Source organism: Salmo salar, chromosome 03, assembly GCF_965601325.2.
Source record: "Salmo salar chromosome 03, fSalSal1, whole genome shotgun sequence".
In the NCBI taxonomy this organism is placed as follows: domain Eukaryota; kingdom Metazoa; phylum Chordata; class Actinopteri; order Salmoniformes; family Salmonidae; genus Salmo; species Salmo salar.
In genome coordinates, this window is record NC_138293.1 from 94,545,001 (window position 1) to 94,569,021 (window position 24,021).

Here is a 24,021-nt window from a genome sequence, read left to right on the forward strand (position 1 = left end):
GGAAAGAAATGTGTGTTTTTTTTGTTGTTGCAATTTTAACCGCACATGTACACACACACTTGTTTGTGTACATGGATTTTAAAATGTTGTATGTTTTTCCCTCATCACTGCTTTCCATCAATTTGTACAGCAGACCCTCATGCCAAATTGAGTCAAAAGCTTTTTTGAATCAACAAAGGATAAGAGTACTTTGCCTTTGTTTTGTTTGTTTGCCAATTAGGGTGTGCAGGGTGAATACGTGGTCTGTCATACGGTAATTTAGTAAAAAGGCAATTTGACATTTGCTCAGTTCATTGTTTTCACTGAGGAAATGTACGAGTCTGCTGCTAATGATAATGCAGAGGATTTTCCCAAGGTTGCTGCTGACACATATCCCACGGTAGTTATTGGGGTCAAACTTGTCTCTACTTTTGTGGATTGTTGTGATCAGTCCTTGGTTCCAAATATTGGGGATGATGCCAGAACTGAGGATGATGTTAAAGAGTTTAATTATAGCCAATTGGAATTTGTTGTCTGTATATTTTATCATTTCATTGAGGAGACAATCAACACCACAGGCCTTTTTGGGTTGGAGGGTTTGTATTTTGTCCTGTAGTTCATTCAATGTAATTGGAGAATCCAGTGGGTTCTGGTAGTCTTTAATAGTTGATTCTAAGATTTGCATTTGATCATGTTTTTGCTGTTTGTTCTTTGTTATAGAGCAAAAAAGATTGAAAAGTGGTTTATCCATACATCTCTGTTTGGATAGATAACTCTTCGTGTTGTTGTTTGTTTATGTGTTCCAATTTTCCCAGAAGTGGTTAGATTCTATGGATTCTTAAGTTACATTGAGCTGATTTCTGATGTTCTATTCCTTTTTCCATAGTGTATTTCTGTATTGTTTTAGTGATTCACCATAGTGAAGGCGTAGACTCAGGTTTTCTGGGTCTCTATGTTTTTGGTTGGACAGGTTTCTCAATTTCTTTCTTAGATTTTTGCAATCTTCATCAAACCATTTGTCATTGTTGTTTTCTTAGGTTGTCTGCTTGAACTGTTTTTATTTGATAGGGAAGCTGAGAGGTCAAATATACTGTTTAGGTTTTCTACTACCAAGTTTACACCTCCATTATAACAGTGAAACATTTTGTCCATGAAGTTGTCTAGAAGGAATTTGTTGTTGCCTAATTGTTTTTGGTAGGTTGTCTTCACGACTTTCCTTCCATCAATAGCATTTCTTAATATTATGCAGTTCCTTTGGCTTTGATGCTTCATGATTGAGTATTGCTTTGTTTAAGTAGACTGTGATTTTGCTGTGATCTGATAGGGGTGTCAGGTGGCTGAATGTGAACGCTCTGAGAGACTCTTGGTTGAGGTCAATGATAAAGTAATCTACAGTACTATATTCAATTTCAATTTAAGGGGCTTTATTGGCATGGGAAACACATGTTTACATTGCCAAAGCAAGTGAAATAGATAATAAACAAAAGTGAAATAAACAATAAAAAATGTACAGTAAACATTACACTTACATAAGTTCCAAAAGAATAAAGGCACTACTGCCAAGGGATGAGCTGTAGGTGTACCTACCGTAAGAGTCCACTGGAAGCCTACCATTAACTATGTACATACCCAGGGTGCGACAGAGCTGCACGAGGTGTGACCCGTTTTTGTTGGTTGTTTGGTCATAGTTGTGTCTAGGGGGTCATGCTCTCTTTCTCTCTCTCTCTTTCTGCCACTCTCCCTCTCCCTCTGTCACTCTCTCTCTTTAATTCTCCCTCTAACTCTCTCTCTCCCAGTCTCTTTCTCTAACCCTCTCTCTGCCTCTCTCCCTCTCTCTGTCTCTCTGCCTCTCCCTTTCTCTCTCTCTGCCTCTCCCTTTCTCTCTCTCTCCCTCTCCCTTTCTCTCTCTCTCCCTCTCCCTTTCTCTCTCTCTCCCTCTTTCTCTAACTCTCTGTAACTCTCTGTAACTCTAACTCTCTGTAACTCTCTGTAACTCTCTGTAACTCTGTAACTCTCTGTAACTCTCTGTAACTCTCTGTAACTCCCTGTAACTCCCTGTAACTCTCTCTAACTCCCTCTAACTCTCTGTAACTCTCTGTAACTCTAACTCTGTAATTCTCTATAACTCTAACTCTCTGTAATTCTCTATAACTCTCTGTAACTCCATGTAACTCCATGTAACTCTCTGTAACTATTTGTAACTCTCTGTAACTCTCTGTAACTCTCTGTAACTCTCTGTAACTCTCTGTAACTCTCTTATTCTGTAACTCTCTCTAACTCCCTGTAACTCTCCGTAACTCTCCGTAACTCTCCGTAACTCTCTGTAACTCCATGTAACTCTCTGTAACTATTTGTAACTCTCTGTAACTCTCTGTAACTCTCTCTAACTCTCTCTAACTCTCTCTAACTCTCTCTAACTCTGTAACTCGCTGTAACTCCCTGTAACTCTCTGTAACTCTCTGTAACTCTCTGTAACTCTCTGTAACTACGTAACGCTCTGTAACTCTCTGAAACTCTCTGAAACTCTCTGAAACTCTCTGTAACTCTCTCTAACTCTCTCTAACTATGTAACGCTCTGTAACTCTCTGTAACTCTCTGTAACTCTCTGTAACTCTCTGTAACTCTCTGTAACTCTCTGTAACTCTCTGTAACTCTCTGTAACCCTATCTAACTCTGTAACTCTCTGTAACTCTCTATAACTCTCTGTAACCCTATCTAACTCTGTACTCTCTGTAACTCTCTGTAACTCTAACTCTTTCTGACTCTACCACATTATGTTGTTAGTGCTAGGTCTGGTTCACAGCCAGTCAGTGCAGTCGGTGCAGTCGGTGCAGTCAGTGCAGTCAGCGCAGTCAATCAGTCAGTCAGTGCAGTAAGTCAGAGGTCAGTCAGTCAGTGCAGTAAGTCAGTCAGTCAGTCAGTCAGTCAGTGCAGTCAGTCAATGCAGTAAATCAGTCAGTCAGTCAATCAGTCAGTCAGTCAGTCAGTGCAGTAAGTCAGTGTGGTCAGTCAGTCAGTGCAGTCAGTCCATGCAGTAAGTCTGTCAGTCAGTGCAGTAAGTCAGTCAGTCAGTGCAGTCAGTCAGTGCACTATGTCAGTCAGTGCAGTCAGTCAGTCACTCAGTCAGTCAGACCCCCTCCCTGCTAATCATTCACCACCAGTACTGATCAAAGAGACTAGAATGGAATAAAATGAACCAGGGAATCAGCTGTCCGGTTCAATAACAACGCAGGGAATCAGCTAGCACCCCTCAAATCGCAAAGTACGGAATGTTTATCCTTCCAATAGCAACACACAGAACCAGCTACACTACAATAGCACTGCATAGCGACACACACAGACAGAAACTTCTCACTGGGAAGCTTTATTAACCAGGCCAATTAAATGACTGGGACACAGCCAGCCAGCTAGTGAGCTAAATCTCAGAGGATTTAACTCCTACACATCATTTAACATGAATGGCCCTCTGTCTGGAGAGCCTGGAGTTATGGAGTGAATAACCTACAGTAAAGACAGTGGATGCATCCCAAATGGCATTCCCTATGGGCCTTGGTCAAACGTAGTGCACTATAAAGGGAATAGGGTGCCAATTGGGACGTAGCCAGTGTTAATGTGATGCCACTCCTCCTGAGGGATCATGGGTCTAACAGTGGCTGCTTAGTGACTCCTATCAGTCAAAGGGTTGGACTCTGTCCACAGACGATGCAATCGCCATCGCACTGCACACTGCCCTATCCCATCTGGACAAGAGGAATACCTATGTAAGAATGATGTTCATTGATTATAGCGCAGCTTTCAACACCATAGTACCCTACAAGCTCATTATTAAGGTCGATGCCCTGGGTCTGAACCCCACCCTGTGCAACTGGGTCCTGGACTTCCTGACAGGCCAACCCCAGGTGGTGAAGGTAGGAAACAACACCTCCACTTTGCTGATCCTCAACACTGGGGCCCCACAAGGGTGCGTGCTCAGCCCCCTCCTGTACTCCCTGTTCACCCACGACTGAGTGGCCATGCACGCCTCCAACTCAATCATCAAGTTTGCAGACGACACAACAGTAGTAGGCGTGATTACCAACAATGCCATGACAGCCTACAGGGAGGAGGTGAGGGCCCTGGGAGTGTGGTGCAAGGAAAATAACCTCTCACTCAACGTCAACAAAACAAAAGAGATATTGTGGACTGGAAACAGCAGAGGGTGCACCCCCCTATCCACATCGACGGGACAGCAGTGGAGAAGGTGGAAAGTTTTCAATTCCTCGGCGTACACATCACTGACGATCTGAAATGGTCCACCCACACAGACAGTGAGGCTGAATAAATTTGGTGCAACAGCGCCTCTTCAACCTCAGGAGGCTGAAGAAATGTGGCTTGTCACCTAAAACCCTCAGAAACCTTTACAGATGCACAATTGAGAGTATCCTGTTGGGCTGTATTACCGCCCGGTACGGCAACTGCACCGCCTGCAATAACAGGGCTCTCTAGAGAGTGTTGCAGTAGGCACAAAGCATCATTTGGGGCAAATACCTGCCCTCCAGGATACCTACAGGACCCGATGTCACAGGAAGGCCAAAAAGATCATCAAGGACATCAACCACCACTGCCTGTTCACCCCGCTATCATCCAGAAGGCGAGGTCAGTGCAGGTGCATCAAAGCTGGGCCCGAGAGATTGAAAAACAGCTTCTATCTCAAGGTCATCAGACTGTTAAATAGCCACCACTAGCTGGCTTCCACCCAGTTACGCAACCTGCAACTTAGAGGCTGCTGTCCTATAGACTTGGAATCACTGGCCACTTTAATAATGGAATACTAGTCACTTTAATAATGTTCACATACTGCTTAACTAATCTCAAATGTACACTACCATTCAAAAGTTTGGGGTCACTTAGAAATGTCATTTTTTTGTCATTTTTTGTCCATTACAATAACATGAAATTGATCAGAAATACAGTGTAGACATTGTTAGTTGTAAATGACTATTGTAGCTGGAAACAGCTGATTTTTTTTAATGGAATATCTAAATAGGCGTACAGAGGCCCATTATCAGCAACCGTCACTCCTGTGTTCCAGAGGCACGTTGTGTTAGCTAATCCAAGTGTATCCTTTTAAATGGCTAATTGATCATTAGAAAACCCTTTTGCAATTATGTTAGCAAAACACCAGTCTCAAAATCAACAGTGAGGAGGCGACTCTGGGATGCTGGCCTTCTAGGCAGTGTTGTAAAGAAAAAGCCATATCTCAGACTGGCCAATAAAAAGAAAAGATTAAGATGGGCAAAAGAACCCAGACACTGGACAAGGCCAGCATCCCAGAGTCGCCTCTTCACTGTTGAAGTTGAGACTGGTGTTTTGCAGGTACTATTTAATGAAGCTGCCAGGTGAGGGCTTGTGAGGCATCTGTTTCTCAAACTAGACACTCTAATGTACTTGTCCTCTTGCTCAGCTGTGCACCGGGGTCTCCCACTCCTCTTCCTATTCTGGTTAGAGCCAGTTTGCGCTGTTCTGTGAAGGGAATAGTACAAAGCGTTGTGCGAGATCTTCAGTTTCTTGGCAATTTCTCGCCTGGAATAGCCTTAATTTCTCAGAACAAGAATAGACTGACAAGTTTCATAAGAAAGATCTATGTTTCTGGCCTTTTTGAGCCTGTAATTGAACCCACAAATGCTTATGCTCCAGATATTCAACTAGTCTAAAGAAGGCCAGTTTAATTGCTTCTTTAATCTGTACAACAGTTTTCAGCTGTTCTAACATAATTGCAAATGGTTTTCTAAAGATCAATTTGCCTTTTAAAATGATAAACCTGGATTAGCTAACACAACGTGCCTCTGGAACACAGGAGTGATGGTTGCTGATAATGGGCCTCTGTATGCCCATTCAAACAGTTTTAGAAATTATAGAGTGTTTTCTTTCCAAATCTACTAATTATATGCATATTCTCATTTCTGGGCAAGAGTAGTAACCAGTTTAAATCGGGTATGTTTTTTATCCGGCCGTGCAAATACTGCCCCCTAGCCCCAACAGGTTATTTTAGCTTTATTTCTGGTTTTTGTGACGCCTCTCCTTGCTTGGAAAATGGCTGTGTGGTTTTTCTTGTTTAGGCGCTGTCCTAACATAATCTAACGGTATGCTTTCGCCGTAAAGCCTTTTTGAAATCGGACAATGTGGTTGGATTAACGAGAAGAGTATTTTTAAAATGGGATATAATAGTTGTATGTTTGAGAAATTTGAATTATGAGATTTTTGTTGTTTTGAATTTGGTGCCCTGCTATTTCACTGGCTGTTGAACAGTGTGTCCCGCTAGCGTCCCACATGTCTCAGAGAGGTTTTAAAGACCTCAGGAACGTTCCTGAGGTCCTCCCGATCTGTGCAAGCCTAACATTGACCATGTGACATTAACCCTTAACAGTGAAAACAGGCTTTTTTCATCTCACAGTTTACAATGACATCTCTCCCTAGAGGAATACATTGCCTTCTCACCTAAATTCAACCTGAAGTCTATGTGGGTTATGAATGCCTTATGAACCTGTCTTCAATGACAATTCATCAGGCCACTATGAGGTCTACCTGTGTCAATTCTAAGCTTCCTGGAGCAACCAGAAATGGTTATATTCACCCAGAAGTTGTTTTGATGTACCAAACCTGCAGTTTGAAAAAGCACTGCATTCAACCCTGTGTAAATCAGTCAATTCGTAACATAAAGACTTTAAACTATGTAAAAGCCTACCCCAATGAGGATATGTGTTTACTTTCAGCTTCCTGTGCCAACCGGAAGTGCCTTAAATTGGGGTCATAAGGGCTGTTTCGAAGGGTTAAAAAGTCACATCTTTCCAAAACTTCATATGTGTGACTAGGTAACCCTCATGAACTGTAAATCAGTCATTTCTCCCATCAGATTTTCAAGAAAAGCTCACACACACAGCAACGATGGAGTGACATAGTGTGGGGCTTACTGACACACAGAGCCTGCAATAGTTACCTTTGTTCAAACTATCAAAGAACCGTCAGACCTAGAGCTCTGAAACTTTATAAACCTGTTCTAGAGCTCAAGTCGATAGTGCACAGTGAGTTATATGCCTCTAGACGGTTATCAGACCGAGAAACAGCCTCGTACATGTGCAATATCTTCAATTCATTTTGACCATCACGAAAATGACAACATTTAGAAAAGTCCCAGAGTCGCAAGACTAGGTGCATTGAAACCGCCTCGGCCCATAGAGACGGACCCTAACGTTTCTGTCCGACAGCTCATTCAAGGACCCCGTAGCAACGCCCGGAAAATGTGGATATTCAGCACCAAGCGCCGTTCGGGCTCCAAATGACCTATCGAGCCGAAACTTGGGATTCGGGGTCGCCTCAGCTAGGCCTACACATAATGTCAGAACTGGACCCGCAGCTAGAATGTAACTATGTGTTTTATGTTTTTTTTATGGTTTAAACAGAAGGCGCTGTGAATTTATGGCCTGCTCTGAAATATGTGATAGTTGGCTTCTAAATGAGTTGGAAAAAGTGGGTGAGGTGTCAGTTTGGTGTCAGAATGATATCTAATTGACTGATGGACAGTGACTTGCTGGCTGACTTGTGTCCATTTGCAATATGTTTAAACAGTGATAGACCGTCACCAAATTGACATTCTGAAATCAACACCAATGAGCGATGGAGAGGAAACAGTATCACTGCCTGGCCATCCCGAGTTCATCAGGCCAGTCGATTTTGCATTCCTGCAGTATTTTAGAGCATGTCAAATTCGTGATGGTAAATGCCCATTGAAACATATTGCAAATGGACAGCCGTGCACCTGGTGATTGGAATGGGTTACCAGGAGCACATTTAAAAAATGTTTTTTAATGCCTTTAGGGGGGTGAAAGAGGTCCACGGTTGGGTAGGGAGCACCCCCCACCCGTGCCCATCCAAAAGGGGGTGCAGCTGGTTATTTTGGACATTTTTCAAAAAATCATTAAAAAACAACCGAGTCCCACTTCTCTCATGTCACCATCGAGCGATGGAGAGTAACCACTATCACTGCCCAGCCATCCCGAGTTCATCGGGCCAGTCAATTTTGCATTTCTGCAGTATTTTTGAGCATGTCAAATTCGTGATAGTAAATGCGCATTGAAACATATTGCAAATGGACAGCTGTGCACCTGTTGATTGAAATGGGTGACCAGGAGCACATTTTTTAAATGTTTTTTTAATGCCTTTAGGGGGGAGCAAGGGGTCTACGGTTGGGTGAGTGGTCATTTTGGACGTTTTTCAAAAAATCGTTAAAAAACAAGAGTCCCACTTCTCCCTCATCATACATGACAAATAGACCATCTAGGTTGATTCATGGCTTAACATAGTGCTATATATCATTTGGGCAGTATAAATGCCATTTGGACATGGTTCACTGACTTTTGACTTCGACTTCCTATGATATCATATTGCAAATGGACAAAACATCCTGATTTGGCACTTTCAATACTTTCATATTGTGTTTGGACATTTCTTATGGCATTTGGCAGTGGTTCACTGACGGTTGACTTTGACTTTTGACCTTCTATGAAATCATATTGCAAATGGACAAAACATATGCCTTATGGACAAGTTAATAACAATATGACAATAAAATATGACAAAAGTATGTTCATACAGTTGTTATACATGTATAAATTACAAAAACATTGAAAGAATTTCAAAAAACGGTCCAGAAAGCACTTTTTTAATCAGGAAAAAATATCAAATGTTCTAAATTTGACCCTTGTGTCTTGACTTGATGTGCATTTGCAATATTAACATTTACTGTGGAGCGCGCTCGCCATCTATTGGATTTTTGCTGTGTGACACTTGGCATTTGCCATATGACATTTGCAATAAGTTTTGAATGAAACGGCGTCCATTTGAGTGGTATTGTACATCGTGTTTCTGTTTCATACGGTGCCAATAACATCCCATTCATTTTTGTCCATTTCAGGGGGGTCTTCCCTTACTTCAGATACTTACTTCTATAACTTACTTCTGTTACTTACTTCAGTTACTTACTTCTGGTACTAGTAGTTATTTACTTCAGGTACTTAATTATGTTACTAGTAGTTACTTTCTTCAGTTACTTACTTCAGATACTTACTTCAGTTACTAGTAGTTACTTACTTCAGGTACTTACTTCAGGTACTTACATCAGTTACAGGTAGTAACTTACTTAATTTACTTACTTCATTTACTTACTTCAGTTCCTTACTTCAGATACCTACTTCTGTAACTTACTTCAGTTACTTACTTCAGTTACTAAGAGTTACTTACTTCAGATACTAGTAGTTACTTACTTCAGGTACTTACTTCAGTTACTAGTATTTATTTACTTCAGATACTTACTTCTGTAACTTACTTCAGTTGCTTACTCAGCTACTAGTAGTTACTTAATTCAGTTACTTACTTCAGTTACTAGTAGTTACTTAATTCAGTTACTTACTTCAGGTACTTACTTCAGTTACATGTAGTTACTTACTTCAGATACTTACTTCAGATACTTACTTCTGTTACTCAGCTACTTGTAGTTACTTAATTCAGTTACTTACTTCAGTTACTAGTAGTTACTTACTTCAGTTACTTACTTCAGTTACTGGTACATACTTAATTCAGTTACTGGTACATACTTAATTCAGTTACTAGTAGTTACTTAATTCAGTTACTAGTAGTTACTTACTTCAGTTACTAGTAGTTACTTACTTCAGATACTTACTTCAGTTACTAGTATTTATTTACTTCAGATACTTACTTCTGTAACTAGTAGTTACTTACTTCAGTTACTTACTTCAGTTACTTACTTCTGTAACTTACTTCAGTTACTAGTAGTTACTTACTTCTGTTACTTACTTCAGTTACTTACTTCAGTTACTAGTAGTTACTTACTTCAGGTACTTACATACATCCTTACATCAGTTACAGGTAGTAACTTACTTAATTTACTTACTTCAGTTACTAATAGTTACTTACTTCAGTTACTAGTAGTTACTTCAGGTACTTACTTCAGTTACAGGTAGTAACTAACTTCAGTTACTTACTTCAGATACTTACTTCTGTAACTTACTTCAGGTACTTAATTCAGTTAATAGTAGTTACTTACTTCAGTTACTAGTAGTTACTTACTTCAGGTACTTACTTCAGTTACTAGTATTTATTTACTTCAGATACTTACTTCTGTAACTTACTTCAGTTGCTTACTCAGCTATTAGTAGTTACTTACTTCAGTTACTAGTAGTTACTTAATTCAGTTACTTACTTCAGATACTAGTAGTTACTTACTTCAGATACTAGTAGTTACTTACTTCAGTTACTAGTAGTTACTTACTTCAGTTACTTACTTCAGTTACTAGTAGTTAGTTCAGTTACTGGTACATACTTACTTCAGTTACTTACTTCAGTTACTAGTAGTTACTTACTTCAGTTACTAGTAGTTACTTACTTCAATTACTTACTTCAGTTTCTATTAGTTACTTACTTCAGTTACTTACTTCTGTAACTTAGTTCAGTTGCTTACTTCTGTTACTTGCTTCAGTTACTTACTGCAGTTTCTAGTAGTTACTTACTTCAGTTACTTACTTCTGTAACATACTTCAGTTACTTCTGTTACTTACTTAAGTTACTAGTAGTTACTTACTTCAGTTATTTAATTCTGTAACTTACTTCAGTTACTTAATTCTGTTACTTGTAGTTACTTACTTCAGTTACTTACTTCAGTTTCTAGCAGTTACTTACTTCAGTTACTTACTTCAGTTACTTACTTCAGTTACTTACTTCTGTAACTTACTTCAGTTACTTACTTAAGTTACTAGTAGTTACTTACTCCAGTTACTTACTTCAGTTACTAGCAGTTACTTACTTCAGTTACTAGTAGTTTTTTCTCCAGTTACATACTCCACTTACTTAGTCCAGTTACTTACTCAGTTACTAGTAGTTACTTACTCCAGTTACTTACTTCAGTTACTTGCTCCAGCTACTTACTCCAGTTACTTACTTACTTCAGTTACTAGTGGTTACTTACTTCAGTTACTTATTCCAGTTACTTACTTCAGTTACTTACTTCAGTTACTAGTAGTTTCTTACTCCTTTTGCTTACTCCAGTTACTTACTCCAGTTTCTTACTCAGTTACTAGTAGTTACTTACTCCAGTTACTTACTTCAGTTTCTTACTTCAGTTACTTACTCAGTTACTTCAGTTACTAGTAGTTACTTACTTCAGTTTCTTACTTCAGTTTCTTACTTCAGTTACTTACTTCAGTTACTAGTAGTTACTTACTTCAGTTTCTTTCTTCAGTTACTTACTCAGTTACTTACTCAGTTACTAGTAGTTACTTAGCCACTACATTCTGTACGTTGACGACAAAGCCCAAGCTATGTGTCTGTCACAGTAGTAAGTATTGACTATGACTAATAGCTATGCCTGGTGTTTATGTGTTTGTGTGTGTGTATGTTTATGTGTGTGTGTCCATCCGTTAGGTACCTTATTCCGTCTCTGGACCGCTCCCATGCTGGTTTCTACAGATGCATCGTCAGAAACAGAGTAGGAGCCATCATGCAGAGCAGCACTGAAGTACAGGTCGCCTGTAAGTAGCTGTCCGTTGTATCTCTCTCTCTCTGTATCTCTCTCTCTCTCTCTCTTTCTCTTTCTCTGTATCTCTCTGTATCTCTGTATTTCTCTCTGTATCTCTCTCAGTATCTCTCACTCTCTCTCTGTATCTCTCTCTGTATATCTCTCTATCTCTCTCTGTATCGCTCTCTCTCTCTCTTTCCCTATCTCTCTCTTTATATATATATTTTTTCCCTTAAGGTTTTCCTTCCTTATTATTTTCTCACTTTCTTTCCTGATGACTTTCTATCGCTCTCTCCCGCTTTCCTTTTCTGTTCCTCCACCAACCCCCTCTCCCTACCTCCCCCTCTCCTCCTCCCCCAGATATGGGTGATTTTGTGGAGGGGGAGCGTTCCCAGACTGTGTCCCAGGGAGAGGCTGCTCTGATCCAGGCTCCACGTATCCACAGCTTCCCACGACCACAGATTACCTGGTTCAGGGACGGACGCAAGATACCCGCCAGCAGCCGCATGTAAATTCAGCTAACGTTACATTGTGTGAGCGGGCTGGGAGGGATGGGGTGGGGGGGGGGGTGTATACGTACTGTTTACTATACCAGTTTAAACCCCCTTTCTCCCTCTATTTATGTGAACCTGACGTAGAGCTATGTGTGTGTCTGAACACTGTACTGCAGAAGCAATATCCTTCCCTTTCCACTGGAGAGCTGCTGTGGGGCAGCTTTAGGATAGGTTCAATATCTACGATGGTTTATCAATTACTGATGAACCTACATACAGCTGTCTGATACTCAGTGTTCTCACTGATCAGGGCTGTTCTTATTCAGGCTGTACGGCTTTGTGTGTGTGTGTGTGTGTGTGTGTGTGTGTGTGTGTGTGTGTGTGTGTGTGTTGTCTCTGCAGCAGGCATGCATGCAGGGATGATTGAAGGATAGAGAGATGCAGGCAGCAGGGTGTGTGTGTGTGTGTGTGTGTGTGTGTGTGTTGGGAGGCAGGGATGATTGAAAGGCAGAGAGAGCAGCAGTGTGTGTGTGTGTGTGTGTGTGTGTGTGTGTGTGTGTGTGTGTGTGTGTGTGTGTGTGTGTGTGTGTGTGTGTGTGTGTGTGTGTGTGTTGAAAGGCAGAGAGAGCAGCAGGCAGCAGAGGCGACAATTAGACCTGATGGACAAAAACCCTCCATTTATGACCTGCTCTGACTGACAGTATGTCACTGTGTATAGAACTGTGTGTGTGACAGACAGACAGACAGACAGACAGACAGACAGACAGACAGACAGACAGGAGAGGGAGGGAGGGAGGGAGGGAGGGAGGGAGGGAGGGAGGGAGGGAGGGAGGGAGGGAGGGAGGGAGGGAGGGAGGGAGGGAGGGAGGGAGGGAGGGACAGACAGTAGCTGCTTTCTTTAATACTTCAGTCTTTTTGGGATTAATGGACTGCATCTTACAGAGACAGACGGGAGAGATTTCTCAGAATCTACCTCTTGTTTAACCATCTATCATTTATCTCCATGATCCAGCAGCATGTCAAACTGACGTGAGGACTTCAGACATTTACACAATGATATTCCCCCTACGTGTCCTCGACCAGAGGGAGAAGTGGGTTCACCTAGTCTACCCAGCATGTCGAGAAACTCCTAAATGAGACCAGGGGTATGTTCCAATGGGCTCTGGTCAAAAGTAGGGAACTATATAGGGTGTCATTTGGGACACAGACCAGGCGTGGAGTGAAACATGTTCAGTAGAGATAAAGACTAAAGAGATGGTGGAATGGACAGTGGAGTGGTGAAGTACAGGTTATTCAGTGTTAATTCTCCTTCTCACCGTTCTGTTATGTGTTTGGCTGTTTGTCTCCTTAGTCTGGATGGATAGATTTCCTTTCATAGATCTCTGATGTGTTCATTAGACATGTCAGTCTAGGTAACAGCACAACCTCCTGTATTCATGCTAGAGCCTGTTAGTTAACAGCAGTACCTCCTGTAGTCATGCTGGTGCTTGTTAGGTAACAATACACCTCCTGTAGTCATGCTAGAGCCTGTTAGGTAACAACAGTACCTCCTGTATTCATGCTAGATCCTATTAGGTACCAACAGTACCTACTGTAGTCATTCTGGAGCCTGTTAGGTAACACCAGTACCTCCTGTATTCATGCTAGATCCCGTTAGGTAACAACAGTACCTCCTGTATTCATGCTAGATCCCGTTAGGTAACAACAGTACCTCCTGTATTCATGCTAGAGCCTGTTAGGCAACAATACAACCTCCTGTATTAATGCTAGAGCCTGTTAGGTAACAACAATACCTCCTGCAGCCATCAGTGTAAGGTTTAAATTAGTTAGTAATGTTCGTTTATGACAGTGAAAGGCAAATCAAATCAAATTGTATTGGTCACATACATGCGTTTAGCAGATGTTATTGCAGATGTAGCGAAGTGCTTGTGTTTCTAGTTCTGACAGTGCAGCAGTATCTAACAGCAATATCTAACAATTTCACAACATATACCCAATACACACAAATCTAAGTAAAGGAATGGAATTAAGAATATATAAATATTTGGACGAGCAATGCCAGAGCAGCATAGACTGAGATACAGAAGAATAGAATAGAATACAGTATATACACATGAGATGGGTAATGCAAGATATGTAAACATTATTAAATTGACATTATTAAAGTGACATTATTAAAGTGACTAGTGTTCCATTTATTAAAGTGGCCAATGATTTCAAATCTGTGTATGTAGGCAGCAGTCTTTCTGTGCTAGTGATGGCTATTTAATAGTCTGATGGCCTTGAGATAGAAGCTGTTTTTCAGTCTCTCGGTCCCTGCTTTGATGCACCTGTACTGACCTCGCCTTCTGGATGATAGCGGGGTGAACAGGCAGTGGCTCGGTGGTTGTTGTCCTTGATGATCTTTTTGGCATTCCTGTGACATTGGGTGCTGTAGGTATCCTGGAGGCCAGGTAGTTTGCCCCGGTGATGCATTGGGCAGACTGCACCACCCTCTGGAGAGCCCTGCGTTTGTGGGTGGTGCAGTTGCCATACCAGGTGGTGATACAGCCTGACAGGATGCTCTCAATTGTGCATCTGTAAAAGTTTGTGAGGGTTTTAGGTGACAAGCCACATTTCTTCAGCCTCCTGAGGTTGAAGAGGCGCTGTTGCACCTTCGTCACCGGGAGGACCATTTCAGTTTGTCAGTGATGTGTACGCCGAGGAACTTAAAACTTTCCACCTTCTCCACTGCGGTTCCGTCGATGTGGATAGGGGGTGCTCCCTCTGCTCTTTCCTGAAGTCCACGATCATCTCTTTTGTTTGTTTGACATTGAGTGAGAGGTTATTTTCGTTGCACCACACTCCCAGAGTCTCGTCGTTGCTTCCAACTGAAACTTGATGATTGGGTTGGAGGCGTGCTTGGCCCCGCGGTCATGGAGTACAGGCGGGGGCTGAGCACACACCCTTGTGGGGCCCCAGTGTTGAGGATCAGCGAAGTGAAGGTGTTGTTTCCTACCTTCACGACCTGGGTGCGGCCCGTCAGGAAGTCCAGGACCCAATTGCACATGGTGGGGTTCAGACCCAGGGCCTCAAGCTTAATGATGAGCTTGGAGGGTACTATGAAGTTGAATGCTGAGCTATAGTCAATGAACAGCATACTTACATAGGTATTCCTTATGTCCAGATGGGCAGGGTGATTGGTGCCTGTACTGTAGGAGTCAGTTAGTAATGTTAGTTGATGACAGTGAAAGGCAGGGTGATTAATGATGTTCGAAAACGTTAATTAGCATCAAAGTAGGCATCATGCAAGACTACAAATCCCTACTAGCTCTTGCACGTCATCTCTAGCTGACACCTTTGCTGACAGGTTTTGTATCAATTTAAAACTTGCACAAGGCAGTTCACAGCGTGGTCTATTTAAGGAAATGTAGCCAATTTATTCATTGCAGCATTTAGCTAACATTCGACACTTAATCCAGAGATTGTTACCTTTGCCTCGACTCATCAGTTTTATCCAGATCATCATGGTATTTGTAGTTCTTTATGATAGCCACATTAGCAGCTAATTAGCATTTCATTTTTGGTGGGTAAATACAGGCAAATTTCTAGATAAGTCACCTTGTCCAATAAATATTTCCATGGTTATCAAAAGCCATGCCAGAATAAGCCTACATGAAATACAGCTCTTATTTTAAGTGTTTCTAAAATCCCCTTTGGGAAAAAATGAATGGTGGAAAAACGATTGGACAGTGAAAGGCTGACAGTAGTCAACCTGGGCTGTGGTAGACAGTAATGTTAGTTTATCACAGTGAAAGGCTGACTGTAGTCAACCTGGGCTGTAGTGGACAGTAATGTTAGTTTATCACAGTGAAAGGCTGACAGTAGTCAACCTGGGCTGTAGTAGACAGTAATGTTAGTTAATTTGATACACACACACACACACACACACACACACACACACACACACACACACACACACACACACACACACACACACACACACACACATACTGATTGTTAGTTGGTATTTGTGATACCCACACACACACAAAGCTTATGTGAGACACACAAACACACAAACACACACACACACACACACACACTGATTGTTAGTTGGTATTTGTGATACACACAAACAAATCACACAGATCGAGACACACACACACACAAAGCTTATGTGAAACACACACACACACACACACACACACACACACACACACCACACACACACACACACACACAGTCTCCTCCTGTAGTTATCAGTGTATACAGCCAGGGGTGTAGTAGACAGTAATGTTATTAAATACAACTCCACAGTCTCCTCCTGTAGTTATCAGTGTATACAGCCAGGGGTGTAGTAGACAGTAATGTTGTTAAATACAACTCCACAGTCTCCTCCTGTAGTTAACAGTGTATACAGCCAGGGCTGTAGTAGACAGTAATGTTATTAAATACAACTCCACAGTCTCCTCCTGTAGTTATCAGTGTATACAGCCAGGGCTGTAGTAGACAGTAATGTTGTTAAATACAACTCCACAGTCTCCTCCTGTAGTTATCAGTGTATACAGCCAGGGCTGTAGTAGACAGTTCCTGCTGCTAGTTTAAGACCGGAGCCTGTTATCTACTATTCCAACTCACTATCCTGTATATAGATCAGTGTGTGCAGCCAGGGCTGGTCGTAGACTGTTAATAAAACTATTTTAAGACAGTGAGAGACACTGATAGCCAGGGGGTTTGGCTCTTCCTGTAGGTGTCAGTTCTATAGCCAGTCAATGCTAGTTTCTAACAGTGTCATGTCCTGACATACAGCCCAGACCAGGGTTTGGCTCTTACTGTGTGTTGGCTCAGTTCTCCGGTCTCTCTCCGGTCGGTCAGAGCATTAATATGCTGGGGCATGCTGCGGCTGGGCAGACTGGCTGGCTGTGTTGACATGGCGACAGCCCTGGTCCTAATTGTCCAAGAGTCTGTTTAATATGCCCTGATCAGGGCTCTGCTGACAGAAACACACTGTGTGTGTGTGTGTGTGTGTGTGTGCATTGGCGTGCATTTGGTGTGTGTCTGTGCACACTGACAAAAATACACAAACACACATACAGGTACACAGCTACAGATGTATTCGTGTCCCAGGCCTTTTTGAGCTACCAGACTGTTATAATCAGTGTGTGTGTGTGTGTGTGTGTGGTGTGTGTGTGTGTGTGTGTGTGTGTGTGTGTGTGTGTGTGTGTGTGTGTGTGTGTGTGTGTGTGTGTGCGTGCATGCGTGTGTTTAAGCGTGATTTTCTTGTGTAGTCAGTTGATGATTTACCACTTTTTCGGTGTGTGTGCTAGCCTTAGAAGACGTGTGATTTTCTGCTGTAGTCTATCAGTGTTTATGGCTACAGGAATGTCCTCTACCCACTAGTATCTCCTACAAGAATGTCATCTACCCACTAGTATCTCCTACAGGAATGTCCTCTACCCACTAGTGTCTCCTACAGGAATGTAATCTACCCACTTGTATCTCCTACAGGAATGTCCTCTACCCACTAGTATCTGATACAGGAATGTCCTCTACCCACTAGTATCTCCTACAGGAATATAATCTACCCACTAGTATCTCCTACAGGAATGTCCTCTCCCACTAGTATATCCTACAGGAATGTCCTCTACCCAATAGTATATCCTACAGGAATGTAATCTACCCAATAGTATCTCCTACAGGAATGTAATCTATCCACTAGTATCTCCTACAGGAATGTCCTCTACCCACTAGTATCTCCTACAGGAATGTCCTCTACCCACTAGTATCTCCTACAGGAATGTCCTCTACCCACTAGTATGTCATACAGGAATGTCCTCTACCCACTAGTATCTCCTACAGGAATGTCCTCTACCCACTAGTATCTCCTACAGGAATGTCATCTACCCACTAGTATCTCCTACAGGAATGTCCTCTACCCACTAGTATCTCCTACAGGAATGTAATCTACCCACTAGTATCTCCTACAGGAATGTCCTCTACCCACTAGTATCTCCTACAGGAATGTCCTCTACCCACTAGTATCTCCTACAGGAATGTCCTCTACCCACTAGTATCTCCTACAGGAATGTCCTCTACCCACTAGTATCTCCTACAGGAATGTCCTCTACCCACTAGTATCTCCTACAGGAATGTAATCTACCCACTAGTATGTCCTACAGGAATGTCCTCTACCCACTAGTATCTCCTACAGGAATGTCCTCTACCCACTAGTGTCTCCTACAGGAATGTACTCTACCCACTAGTATCTCCTACAGGAATGTCCTCTACCCACTAGTATCTCCTACAGGAATGTCCTCTACCCACTAGTATCTCCTACAGGAATGTCCTCTACCCACTAGTATCTCCTACAGGAATGTCCTCTACCCACTAGTATCTCCTACAGGAATGTAATCTACCCACTAGTATCTCCTACAGGAATGTCCTCTACCCACTAGTATATCCTACAGGAATGTCCTCTACCCACTAGTGTCTCCTACAGGAATGTCCTCTACCCACTAGTATCTCCTACAGGAATGTCCTCTACCCACTAGTATCTCCTACAGGAATGTCCTCTACCCACTAGTATCTCCTACAGGAATGTCCTCTACCCACTAATATCTCCTTCAGGAATGTCCTCTACCCACTAGGATCTCCTACAGCAATGTCCTCTACCCACTAGTATCTCCTACAGGAATGTCCTCTACCCACTAGTTTCTCCTACAGGAGTGTCCTCTACCCACTAGTATCTCCTACAGGAATGTCCTCTACCCACTAGTATCTCCTACAGGAATGTCCTCTACCCACTAGTATCTCCTACAGGAATGTCCTCTACCCACTAGTATGTCCTCCAGGAATGTAATCTACCCACTAGTATCTCCTACAGGAATGTCCTCTACCCACTAGTATCTCCTACAGGAATGTCCTCTACCCACTAGTATCTCCTACAGGAATGTAATCTACCCACTAGTATCTCCTACAGGAATGTCCTCTACCCACTAGTATCTCCTACAGGAATGTCCTCTACCCACTAGTATCTCCAACAGGAATGTAATCTACCCACTAGTATCTCCTACAGGAATGTCCTCTACCCACTAGTATCTCCTACAGGAATGTAATCTACCCACTAGTATCTCCTACAGGAATGTCCTCTACCCACTAGTATCTCCTACAGGAATGTCCTCTACCCACTAGTATCTCCTACAGGAATGTCCTCTACCCACTAGTATCTCCTACAGGAATGTCTTCTACCCACTAGTATCTCCTACAGGAATGTCCTCTACCCAATAGTATCTCCTACAGGAATGTAATCTACCCACTAGTATCTCCTACAGGAATGTCCTCTACCCACTAGTATCTCCTACAGGAATGTCCTCTACCCACTAGTATCTCCTACAGGAATGTCCTCTACCCACTAGTATCTCCTACAGGAATGTCCTCTACCCACTAGTATCTCCTACAGGAATGTCCTCTACCCACTAGTATCTCCTACAGGAATGTAATCTACCCACTAGGATCTCCTACAGGAATGTCCTCTACCCACTAGTGTCTCCTACAGGAATGTCCTCTACCCACTAGTGTCTCCTACAGGAATGTCCTCTACCCACTAGTATCTCCTACAGGAATGTAATCTACCCACTAGTATCTCCTACAGGAATGTCCTCTACCCACTAGTTTCTCCTACAGGAATGTCCTCTACCCAATAGTATCTCCTACAGGAATGTAATCTACCCACTAGTATCTCCTACAGGAATGTCCTCTACCCAATAGTATCTCCTACAGGAATGTAATCTACCCACTAGTATCTCCTACAGGAATGTCCTCTACCCACTAGTATCTCCTACAGGAATGTCCTCTACCCACTAGTATCTCCTACAGGAATGTCCTCTACCCACTAGTATCTCCTACAGGAATGTCCTCTACCCACTAGTATCTCCTACAGGAATGTCATCTACCCACTAGTATCTCCTACAGGAATGTCCTCTACCCACTAGTATCTCCTACAGGAATGTCCTCTACCCACTAGGATCTCCTACAGGAATGTCCTCTACCCAATAGTATCTACTACAGGAATGTAATCTACCCACTAGTATCTCCTACAGGAATGTCCTCTGCCCACTAGTATCTCCTACAGGAATGTCCTCTACCCACTAGTATCTCCTACAGGAGTGTCGTCTACCCACTTGTTTCTCCTACAGGAATATCTTCTACTCACTTGTATCTCCTACAGGAATGTCCTCTGCCCACTAGTGTCTCCTACAGGAATGTCTTCTACCCCAAGTATCTCCTACAGGAATGTAATCTTCCCACTAGTATCTCCTACAGGAATGTCCTCTTCGCACTAGTATCTCCAACAGGAATGTAATCTGTCCGCTAGTATCTCCTACAGGAATTTAATCTACCCACTAGTATCTCCTACAGGAATGTCCTCTACCAACTAGTGTCTCCTACAGGACTGTAATCTACACACTAGTATCTCCTACAGGAGTGTCCTCTACCCAGGACTATCTCCTACAGGAGTGTCCTCTACCCACTAGTATCTCCTAAAGGAATGTCCTCTGCCAACTAGTTTCTCCTACATTTATGTCCTCTACCCACTAGTATATCCTACAGGAATGTAATCTACCCACTAGTATCTCCTACAGGAATGTCCTCCACCCACTAGTATCTCCTACAGGAATGTAATCTACCCACTAGTGTCTCCTACAGGAATGTAATCTACCCACTAGTGTCTCCTACAGGAATGTTCTCTACCAACTAGTATCTCCTACAGGAATGTCCTCTACCCACTAGTATCTCCTACAGGAATGTAATCTACCCACTAGTGTCTCCTACAGGAATGTCCTCTACCCACTAGTATCTCCTACAGGAATGTCCTCTACGCACTAGTATCTCCTACAGGAATGTCCTCTACGCACTAGTATTTCCTACAGGAATGTCCTCTACCCACTAGGATCTCCTACAGGAATGTCCTCTACCCACTAGTATCTCCTACAGGAATGTCCTCTACCCACTAGTATCTCCGACAGGAATGTCCTTTACCCACTAGTATCTCCTACAGGAATGTCCTCTACCCACTAGTATGTCCTACAGGAATGTCCTCTACCCACTAGTATCTCCTACAGGAATGTCCTCTACCCACTAGTGTCTCCTACAGGAATGTAATCTACCTACTAGTATCTCCTACAAGAATGTCCTCTACCCACTAGTGTATCCTACAGGAATGTCCTCTACCCACTAGTGTCTCCTACAGGAATGTCCTTTACCAACTAGGATGTCCTACAGGAATGTAATCTACCCACTAGTATCTCCTACAGGAATGTCCTCTACCCACTAGTTTCTCCTACAGGAATATCCTCTACCCACTAGTATGTCCTACAGGAATGTCCTCTAACCACTAGTATCTCCTACAGGAATGTAATCTACCCACTAGTATCTCCTACAGGAATGTCCTCTACCCACTATTATCTCCTACAGGAATGTCCTCTACCCAATAGTATCTCCTACAGGAATGTAATCTACCCACTAGTATCTCCTACAGGAATGTCCTCTACCCAATAGTATCTTCTACAGGAATGTAATCTACCCACTAGTATCTCCTACAGGAATTTCCTCTACCCACTAGTATCTCCTACAGGAATGTCCTCTACCCACTAGTATGTCCTACAGGAATGTCCTCTACCCACTAGTATCTCCTACAGGAATGTCCTCTACCCACTAGTATCTTCTACAGGAATGTCCTCTACCCACTAGTATCTCCTACAGGAATGTCCTCTACCCACTCGTATCTCCTACAGGAATGTAATCTACCCACTAGTATCTCCTACAGGAATGTCATCTACCCACTAGTATGTACTACAGGAATGTCCTCTACCCATTAGGATCTCCTACAGCAATGTCCTCTACCCAATAATATCTACTACAGGAATGTAATCTATCCACTAGTATCTCCTACAGGATTGTCCTCTGCCCACTAGTATCTTCTACAGGAATGTCCTCTACCCACTAGTATCTCCTACAGGAGTGTCGTCTACCCACTTGTTTCTCCTACAGGAATGTCTTCTACTCACTAGTATCTCCTACAGGAATGTCCTCTGCCCACTAGTGTCTCCTACAGGAATGTCCTCTACCCCAAGTATCTCCTACAGGAATGTAATCTTCCCACTAGTATCTCCTACAGGAATGTCCTCTTCGCACTAGTATGTCCAACAGGAATGTAATCTGTCCGCTAGTATCTCCTACAGGAATTTAATCTACCCACTAGTATCTCCTACAGGAATGTCCTCTACCAACTAGTGTCTCCTACAGGACTGTAATCTACACACTAGTATCTCCTACAGGAGTGTCCTCTACCCAGTACTATCTCCTACAGGAGTGTCCTCTACCCACTAGTATCTCCTAAAGGAATGTCCTCCATCTACTAGTATGTCCTACAGGAATGTCCTCTACCCACTAGTATCTCCTACAGGAATGTCCTCTGCCAACTAGTTTCTCCTACAGTTATGTCCTCTACCCACTAGTATATCCTACAGGAATGTAATCTACCCACTAGTATCTCCTACAGGAATGTCCTCCACCCACTAGTATCTCCTACAGGAATGTAATCTACCCACTATTGTCTCCTACAGGAATGTAATCTACCCACTAGTGTCTCCTACAGGAATGTTCTCTACCAACTAGTATCTCATACAGGAATGTCCTCTACCCACTAGTATCTCCTACAGGAATGTAATCTACCCACTAGTGTCTCCTACAGGATTGTCCTCTACCCACTAGTATCTCCTACAGGAATGTCCTCTACGCACTAGTATCTCCTACAGGAATGTCCTCTACGCACTAGTATTTCCTACAGGAATGTCTTCTGCCCACTAGTATCTCCTACAGGAATGTCCTCTACCCAATAGTATCTCCTACAGGAATGTAATCTACCCACTAGTATCACCTACAGGAATGTCCTCTACCCACTAGTATCTCCTACAGGAATGTCCTCTACCCACTAGTGTCTCCTACAGGAATGTAATCTACCTACTAGTATCTCCTACAAGAATGTCCTCTACCCACTAGTGTATCCTACAGGAATGTCCTCTACCCACTAGTGTCTCCTACAGGAATGTCCTCTACCAACTAGGATCTCCTACAGGAATGTAATCTACCCACTAGTATCTCCTACAGGAATGTCCTCTACCAACTAGGAACTCCTACAGGAATGTCCTCTACCCAATAGTATCTCCTTCAGGAATGTCCTCTACCCACTAGTATCTCCTACAGGAGTGTCGTCTACCCACTAGTGTCTCCTACAGGAATGTCCTCTTCCCACTAGTGTGTCCTACAGGAATGTAATCTTCCCACTAGTATCTCCTACAGGATTGTCCTCTTCGCACTAGAATCTCCAACAGAAATGTAATCTACCCACTAGTATCTCCTACAGGAATGTCCTCTACCCACTAGTGTCTCCTACATGACTGTAATCTACACACTAGTATCTCCTACAGGAGTGTCCTCTATGCACTAGTGTCTCCTACATGAATATCCACTACCCAGTACCATCTCCTACCGGAGTGTCCTCTACCGACTAGTATCTCCTAAAGGAATGTCCTCTACCCACTAGTATCTCCTACAGGAATATCCTCTGCCAACTAGTTTCTCCTACAGTAATGTCCTCTACCCACTAGTGTCTCCTACAGGAATGTAATCTACCCACTGCTATCTCCTACAGGAATGTCCTCTACCCACTATTATCTCCTACAGGAATGTCCTCTACCAACTAGTATCTCCTACAGGAATGTCCTCTACCCACTAGGATCTCATACAGGAATGTCCTCTACCCACTAGTATCTCATACAGGAATGTCCTCTACCCAGTGGTATCTCCTACAGGAATGTCCTCTACACACTAGTGTCTCCTACATGACTGTAATCTACCCACTAGTATCTCCTACAGGAGTGTCCTCTATGGACTAGTGTCTCCTACAGGAATATCCACTACCCAGTACTATCTCCTACA

General features: G+C 42.7%; 1 protein-coding gene across 2 annotated transcripts in view; it reads left to right on the forward strand.

The window, feature by feature from the left end:
• The window catches only part of LOC106568787 (protein sidekick-2), a 767,299-nt gene that overhangs the window by 514,174 nt on the left and 229,104 nt on the right, over window positions 1–24,021 (forward strand). For both annotated transcript variants that reach the window (XM_045715764.2, XM_045715765.2), the window contains exons 3-4: window positions 11,452–11,558; window positions 11,906–12,053. In XM_045715764.2, the coding sequence (XP_045571720.1) occupies window positions 11,452–11,558; window positions 11,906–12,053 (255 nt within the window). The remainder of the gene's footprint in view (window positions 1–11,451; window positions 11,559–11,905; window positions 12,054–24,021) is intronic.